Below are 8,810 nucleotides of genomic sequence, written 5' to 3' on the forward strand. Positions count from 1 at the left end.
TGCGCATGCGCTAGAACATGAGTGGGGGAGGAGCAGAGAGAGAGGGAGACACAGAATCTGAAGCAGGCTCCAGGCTCTGAGCTGTTAGCACAGAGCCCGACACTGGGCTCGAACTCACAGACTGCGTGATCATGACCTGAGCCGAACCGAACACTCAACTGACTGAGCCACCCAGGCGCCCCACTATATCCACAGTCTTTTCCATGATTCCCCCCTTTTAAAAAAAGTCGTTTTTTTCAAGTAGTCTCCATGCCCATTGTGGGGCTTGAACTCAAAACCTTAAGATGAAGAGTCACATGTTCTACTGACTAAGCTAGCCAGGCTCCCCTCCGTGATTCCCTTGATTGGCTCTGTTGTAAGTCCTGTGAAGTCACGTACAACATCTGGACACATTTTTTTACAGCAGGAGTTTATTGTTTCAGGCTTGATGGCTTTCATGGCTCTTTCTATAATAATGATGGCATTTCAGTGGTATAATCCTTACGGACTTTTCATGATGTTCTCGTGGAATTCTCTTCCATAGTGTTGACAATCCTTTCCAAAGAACACCATGTGTAATGAGCTTTAAAGGTCCTTATGACCCCCCTGATCTAGAGGCTGATTATAGAAATGTTGTATTTGGGGGCAAGTAAATCACTTTGATGCCCTTGGTGTTGAACTCATGGGGTTCTGGGTGACCAGAGACATTGTCCAATATCAAAAGAACTTTAAAAGACAGTCCCTTAGTAGCAAGGTATTTCCTGACTTCAGGATCAATGGAATCAATCCAGAAAAAGGATTCTTGTTGTCCAGACCTTGTTATATAACCAAAAGACTGGCAGCTCGTGTCTGTCTTTTCCTTTCAAGGCTTGGGGATTAGCAGCTTTATAGATAAGGGCAGTCCTGATCATAAACTTGACTGCATTTGCACAAGAGTAGAGTTAGCCTATCCCTTCCTGCCTCAAACCCCAGAGCTTGCTTCTCTTCCTTACTAATAAATACCCTTTTTGGGATTTTTTCCCCCCACGAGAATAAGGCGCTTGTGTCTGCATCAAAAACCTGTTCAGGCAGGTTTCTTTTCAGTGCTTTTTTCAGTGGCATCTGGGAACTTGTCTGCTGTGTTTTGGTCGGTGGCAGCTATTTCTCCTGTTATCTTGACGTGTTGTAAGCCAGTCCTCTTTCTAAAATCATGATACTATCCTTTGCTGGCATTAAATTATCCTGCTTTAGATCTTTCATCTTCCTTTTGCTTTAGGTTGTCATATAATGACTTCACTTTTTTCTTGAATCATATTAGAGTGTAGTGTATCCTACACCCATGTAAAAGCTGCATTTTCAATATGAAATAAAAAGGTATTTTTCAAAAAGTGCAAGGTTTTTGCACCTGTTGGCATAGCTGCAGCGGTGTCTTCACAAATTTTCTCTATTTACAGTGGTCCTTATGCTGGATTCGTTTATCTTGAAGCAGCAGGCAACTGTAGCTGTAAAACTCGATCTGTAGTACATATCAAGCAATTCAGCTTTTTCTTGTTAATGTCATGACTTTTCTTTGATTCCTGGAAGCACTTCAAGCAACCTAGTGGCACTTTGTATGGGTCCCATGATGTTATTCAAGGATTACAGTATTACACTAAACACAATGAAAAATACTCAAGAACTGCAAGAGGTTACTTTGTGCTGCAGTATGCAATTTACTGGAGAGACGAACTGCTCACATGGAGATAGGTAGCATGGTACAGTGTTTTAAGTGGATACTCAAAACACGGGCTCATGGCAGTGGCAATAGGAAGTGATATGAAATTATTCTAGTACCACAGTGTGTGCTACAATTCATTTTATGCAGTTATGATTTAACACTGCATCTTTACATTTCTCTCAACTGCAAATGGCATTGTGTATGCTCTTATGTCTTTTTTTTTTTGCATGTTTTGATCAGTTTTAACTTTTTATAGTTAGTGTGTATTTTATGGTAGTAAGTGATAAAATAGACTAGTACTTACATATATCTTATGCATTCCTGACATAACTGTTTCTTAGTTTATTTGCTATTTCTAGGGGGTTTTTTTGCTATTCATTTTGTTTATGAGTTTTTTCAATTTGTCACAAATCTCCAAAAAGTTCTCAAGTATATTTACTGAAAAAATCTGCCTATAAAGTGGATGCGTGCTGTTCAAACCCATGTTGTTCAAGGATTAACTGTACTTTAAAAACATCTATATTAAATAGATAAATAAAAACCATCTGTATTTCTGTTTCTTTGAATTGTCTGTTCATGTCCTTTGCCCATTTTTTTGTTGGGTTGTTGATCTTTTTCATACTGCTTATAAGAGCTCATTAAAAATTGAGGAAAGTAGCTGTTTGGTACATATTTAGCAAATACTTTGTCTCAGTGTTTTGTTTATCTTTGACTTTCTTTATGTAAAAAAGATTTTGTTTTTAAGTAATCTCTACACCCAATGAGGGGTTGAACTCACAGCCCTGCGATCAAGAGTTGCTTGCTCCCCATCGCTTCTCGGCCTTTCGGTTAAGATCAAAAGTATAGTAAGAGTCCTATGCTCCACTGACTGATCCAGCCAGGCACCCCTATTTTTGATTTTCTTATATTTTTAAAAAAATTTTTTTCTAATGTTTATTTTAGAGAGAGAGAGACACACACAGAGTGCAAGTGGGGGAGGGGCAGAGAGAGAGAGGGAGACACAGAAACTGAAGCCGGCTCCAGGCTCTGAGCTGTCAGCACAGAGCCCAACGCGGATCTTGAACTCAGGAGCCTTGAGGTCATGACCCAAGCTGAAGTTGGATGCTTAACTGACTGAGCTACCCAGGCGTCCCTTTTATATACTTTGCCATGCAAAAAGTTCTTATTTTTACTGAATTTCTTAAACCTTTTCTACCCTCTAACTATGCTGCCTAAGTACATATTTAGTACTTGGTATTGTGCCTAATAATTCAAATTAAATGATAAAACACCTAGAAAAAGTATACAGAAGATAATTTTTTTTTTTTTTTTGCTTTTAGAAAATTTCCTGAACTGATAGAACAACAAAAGCAAATATTATAAAACCAATGGAGATTTCTTGCAAAAAAGAAAGGAGGTTTCATAGATTATTTGCTTGAACTAGCATTTACTAAGAATCTACAGTATGCAAAACTATGTCCTGGGTATTGTCTTAAAGGGGATAAGCTTTAGTGAACTTAGAGGTTAGGAAAGATAATGGTAAAAACTAATGGAGCAGAGATCAAATTTAGGAAAGGCAAGACCATCTAGGAAATAGTAGTTCCCTAGATGTTTTGCTTTGAAGCTTCTGGACGACTTCTCGGGTTCAGTCAGATTTCATAATCTCCATTCTTTGTCTGAAGCAAGCCCCAGGGATTTAGTTTGCTTTTTGCATTCTTCATTCCTTTCTTATTTTGGATCTTTGTGATTTAAAGTTTATTTTGAGAGAGAGAGAGCATGCTCGAGTGTGGGAAGGTTAGATAGAGAAGGGGAGAGAGAATCCCAAGTGGGCTTTATGATGCAGGGCTCAATCTCATCATGAACTGTGAGATCATGACCTGAGCTGAAATCGAGTCAGACGTTTGACTGAGCCACCGAGGTGCCCCTTGGATCTTTGTGATGTAGTGTATGCCAAGACTGGCTGTGAAATAAGATAGTCTCCCCATCCAATCCCTTACATTGTTCCTGAAGATAAAACCGTTAATGATAATGGTTTGCTGCTGATCATTATGTGTGCACACTTATAAGGGCTTAAAAAAATAACAAAACGGGGAAGTTGGAAAATACAAGGCATATACATATATATGTTTTAAGTTTATTTTGAGAGAGGGTGGGTGCCAGTGAGCAGGGGAGGAGCAGAGAGAGGAGAAAGAGAATCCCAAGCAGGCTCTGCACTTTAAACATGGAGGCTGATGCAGGGCTCGAACCCACAAATTGTGAAATTATGAGCTGAGCTGAAATCAAGAGTTGGACGCTCAACTGACTGAGCCACCCAGACCCTCACAAGGCTATTTCTAAGTTCTCACAATAATGTGCTATAGTTCTGGATTCTCATGCTGAGATGGTGAGAGGATGGTCAGTTGGCTTTTTTACCTTCTGATTTTATTCTTGCTGGTCCTCTGCCATTAAGACTCCTCTTTTGTCTGAACTTTTATTCCTGAAGGCTATATTGACTCCTTCCTTCATATTAACAAAATGGTCTGGTTTTAATTTCTGTGTAGAGCTAGTCGAAGAGTGAGTAATTTCTTATTTCAGGTATAGCCTATGAACTTACTGGACCTATCTGTGCTTTCTTCTCTTTTATTTCAGGGGATAGTTGCCTTTTTTCCTCCTTCATGGTTCATCCCCCCCCCCCCCCTCCCCATTGCTTGCCTGATGTTAAAATTTACTTTTATTCACATTTTTTGATATTTATATTTGATCATTTATTTGTTTTTAGGTAAAATTTGGTAATACCACCTTTAAAACAGATGTGTATCTCAAGTCCCTCAACCCTCAGTGGAACTCAGAATGGTTTAAATTTGAGGTAAGTTTTAATTATTTTATTTTTATTTTTTTTAAGATTATTTATTTTGAGAGAGAGTGAGCTTATGTGTGTGCAGAGAAGTGGCAGAGATGGGGGAAGGAGAAAGAGAATCCCAAGTGGGCTTTGCTGACAGTGCAGAGCCCAATGTGGGGCTTGATTCCACTAACTGGGAAATCGTGACCTGAGCTGAAATACAGTCTGACGCTTAACTGACTGAAGCTCCTTGAGGTAAGTTTTTAAATGTCAGCATTTTTGAGTATATTTTTTTGGAGGTGAGAGGTGACCCTTTTCCCTTAGGAATATAGGAGTACTTTTTATTTCAGGTATAGTAGTTTTCCTACACCATAAAATTTTTTTTTTTTTTTTTGCTAAGAATATTGCGTTTTTAAAAAATAATGTTAAGAAAATATAGTGTATGAATATAAAAACATTTAAAAAATAGAATCCCTCAGAAGTATTATATTATTGTTACTGTAATTTTAACAGTTACCAAAAATCACTTAAGAACAGTATACAGGGGCACCTGGGTGGCTCAGTCGCTGAGCGTCCAGCCTTGGCTCAGGTCATGATCTCACAGTTTGTGAGTTCAAGCCCCGCATCAGGCTCTGTGCTGACAGCATAGAGCCTGGAGCCTGCTTCTGATTCTGTGTCTCCCTCTCTCTCTCTGCTCCTACCCCGCTCATGCTCTGTCTCTCTCTCTCTCAAAAATAAATAAACATTAAAAAATTAAAAAAAAAAAAAAAAGAATGAACATTAAAAAAAAAATTAAAAAAAAGAACAGTATACAGATTAAATTTTTTAAAAGTTGTAATAAAAAGTATATATAAATGTTGCCATTTTAACCATTATTAAGTATCATTTAATAGCATTAATTATCTTCACAGTGTTGTCTAAACATCACTATTATAAAATTTTTCATCACTCCATGGGGCGCCTGGGTGGCGCAGTCGGTTGAGCATCCGACTTCAGCAAGGTCACGATCTCGCGGTCCGTGAGTTCGAGCCCCGCGTCAGGCTCTGGGCTGATGGCTCAGAGCCTGGAGCCTGTTTCCGATTCTGTGTCTCCCTCTCTCTCTGCCCCTCCCCCGTTCATGCTCTGTCTCTCTCTGTCCCAAAAATAAACAAATGTTGAAAAAAAATAAATAAATAAAACTTTTCATCACTCCAAACAGAAATTACTCATTCAGGGGCACCTGGGTGGCTCAGTCAGTTAAGCATCTGACTTGGCCTTAGGTCATGATCTCACGGATTGGCTCAGTGCTGACAGCTCAGAGCCTGGAGCCAGCTTCCGATTCTGTGTTTCCCTCTCTCTCTGTTCCTCCCTGGCTCATCTGTCTCTCTCTGTCTCAAAAATAAATAAATGTTAAAAATTAAAAAAAAAAAATTCATTCAGCAATAACCCCCATTCCCTCTTCTCCTAGACTCTGATAACATCTAACCTACTTTCTGTCTCTTCGAATTTGCCTGTATTAGATAGAAGTGGAATCATACAATATTTGTGTCTGGCTTTCACTTAGCATAATGTTTTCAAGGTCTATCCATGTTGTGTCATGTATTAGAATTTCTTTATGTTTTATGGCTGAATAATATTCCTCTGTGCATGTGTTTGTCACTGTTTATCCATTTATCTGTTGATGGATACTCAGATTGTTTTCATTTTTTGGCTACTGTGGATAATACTGCAATAAACATTAGTGTACAAGTGTCTGTTTGAGTCCCTGTTTTCAGTTCTTCTGGTTATATGCCTAGAAGTGGAATTGCTGGGTCATATGATAAATTATATATTTAGCATTTTGAGGAATTGCCAGACTTTTCCCTAGCGGCTGCACCATTTTACATTCCCAACAGCATGAATGAGAGTTCCAGGTTTTCCACAACTTTGTCAAGCTTTGTTATTTTTTTTTTTTTAAATTTAAAAGACCAACTATTTATTTATTTATTTATTTATTTATTTATTTATTTATTTATTTAATGTTTATGTATTTTGAAAGAGAGAGAGAGAGAGAGAGAGAGTGAGTATGAGCAGGAAAAGGGCAGAGAGAGGGAGAGAGAGAATCCCAAGCAGGTTCTGTGCTGTAGAGCTTGATGCAGGCTTAATCCCGTGAATTGTGAGATCATGACCTGAGCTGAAATGAAGAATTGGATACTTAATTGACTTAAAAGGTGTCCCTGTTTTTTTCTGTTATTATTATTTTTTTTAACATTTATTTATTTTTGAGAGACAGAGATAGAGCACAAGTCGGGGAGTGGCAGCGAGAGGGACACATAGAATCCGAAGCAGGCTCCAGGCTCCGAGCTGTCAGCACAGAGCCTGATGCAGGGCTCGAACTCACAAACTGTGAGATCATGACCTGAGCCGAAGTCGGAGGCTTAACTGACTGAGCCACCCAGGCGCCCCCCCCGCCCTTTTTTTTTAATCATAGCCATCCTAGTAGGTGTGAAGTGACATTTGCAGTGTAAAATTCATATCCATTTTCCTCATGAATGAGGTGACATGATTTCTTAGGATTAAGGACCATTTGAGTTTCTTGTACTTGGAACTACCACCTGATGTTTTAACTCCCCAGAGAAGATATTTAGAGATGACATTAAGGAGGTAGACTTCACAGGAGTTGGTGACTAGCTTAATACGAAAAATGTAGATGTGATGTTGCAGGTCATTGGTTTTGACTTGCATTTTGAAATGACTAGTAATGGTGAGTCTCTCTTCATGTGTTTATTGGCTATTTGTGTGTCTTCTCTGGAAAACTGTTCAAGTTCCTTGCTCAACTAAAAAAAAATTTTTGGGGGGCTGCCTGAGTGGCTCAGTTGGCTAAAGCATCCAACTTTGGCGCAGCTCATGATCTTTCCGCTCATGAATTTGAGCCCCGTAATGGGCTCTGTGCTGACAGCTCAGGGCCTGGAGCCTACTTCAGATTCTGAGTCTCCCTCTCTCTCTGCTCCTGCCCTATTTACACTCTCTCTCAAAAATAAATAAATATTAAAAAAATTTTTAAGCCCCCCGATGCGAGGCTTGAACTCACGAACTGTGAGATCATGACTTGAACAAAAGTTGGATGCTTAACCCACTGGGCCACGAAGGTGCCTTACTCCTTTACTCATTTTTAAGTTGGATGGTTTATCTTTTTGTCGTTAACTTGCAAAAGTTCTTGTTATTTTTATTTTTTTAATTAAAAAAAATTTTTTTAACGTTTATTTATTTCTGAGACAGAGCTTGAGTGGGGGAGGGGTAGAGAGAAAGGGAGACACAGAATCTGAAGCAGGCTCAAGGCTGTGAGCTGTCAGGACAGAGCCCAACGCAGGGCTTGAACCCACAAACCGTGAGATCATGACCTGAGCTGAGGTTGGTCGCTCAACCAACTGAGCCACCCAGGCGCCCCATAAAAGTTTTTTATATTCTGAATATTAAACTCTTATCAGATCTATGATTTGCAATTATTTTCCTGCATTCAGTAGGTTGTCTTTTCATTTGTTTTTTGGTAGTTTCCTTTGATGCAGAAATGTTTTTAATTTTGCAGTACAATTTATCTTTTTCTTTTGTTGCTCACACTTTCGGTCTCAAATCAGTCTGTTGCCAAATTTGGGGTTATGAAGATTTACTGCCATGTGTTTTCCTAAGATTTTATTATTTTATCTATTATAATAATCTGTTATTATTTATCTGTTTTATCTGTTATTTTATCTGTTATTTTTTTATCTGTTATCTGTTATTTTATCTGTTAGGTCATTGATTAATTTTGAATTAAATTTTATAATAGTGTGAAGTGAGAGTTCAGCTTCATTCTTTTGCATGTGGAAATCTAGTTGTTTCAGTACCATTTGTTGAAGAGACTGTTCTTTTCCCATAGAATGGTTTTGGTACCTTTGTCAAAAGTCAGTTGGACACAGACATATGAGTTAATTTCTGGACTCTCAATTCTGTTCCATTGTTTTATATATCCTTGTGCTATTACCATACTTTTATGATTCCTGTATCTTTGTAGTGAATTTTCAAATCAGAACGTGTGAATCCAACTTTGTTCTTTTGTACTGATTTTTTTGTCATGGAGCATTTTGATTCCCTTTCTGTTTTCTTTCATATATATACGTATATACATGTACATGTATATATACATATACATACACATATACATATACATATATATACACATGTATATATACATATACATATATATACACATTTTTTCCCCTTGCTGTTTTATTTTATTTTATTTTTTTTTTAATTTTTTTTTTCAACGTTTATTTATTTTTGGGACAGAGAGAGACAGAGCATGAACGGGGGAGGGGCAGAGAGAGAGGGAGACACAGAATC

At 38.2% G+C, this 8,810-nt stretch overlaps 1 protein-coding gene across 23 annotated transcripts in view; it reads left to right on the top strand.

Annotated features, from left to right (window-relative positions):
* C2CD5 (C2 calcium dependent domain containing 5) overlaps nucleotides 1-8,810 on the top strand; it is a 103,107-nt gene that overhangs the window by 10,980 nt on the left and 83,317 nt on the right. For all 23 annotated transcript variants that reach the window (XM_040488667.1, XM_040488671.1, XM_040488669.1 and 20 more), the window contains exon 3: nucleotides 4,413-4,499. In XM_040488667.1, the coding sequence (XP_040344601.1) occupies nucleotides 4,413-4,499 (87 nt within the window). The remainder of the gene's footprint in view (nucleotides 1-4,412; nucleotides 4,500-8,810) is intronic.

This window comes from Herpailurus yagouaroundi, unplaced genomic scaffold (genome assembly GCF_014898765.1).
Source record: "Herpailurus yagouaroundi ecotype Mexico unplaced genomic scaffold, PumYag 166, whole genome shotgun sequence".
In the NCBI taxonomy this organism is placed as follows: Eukaryota; Metazoa; Chordata; class Mammalia; order Carnivora; family Felidae; genus Herpailurus; species Herpailurus yagouaroundi.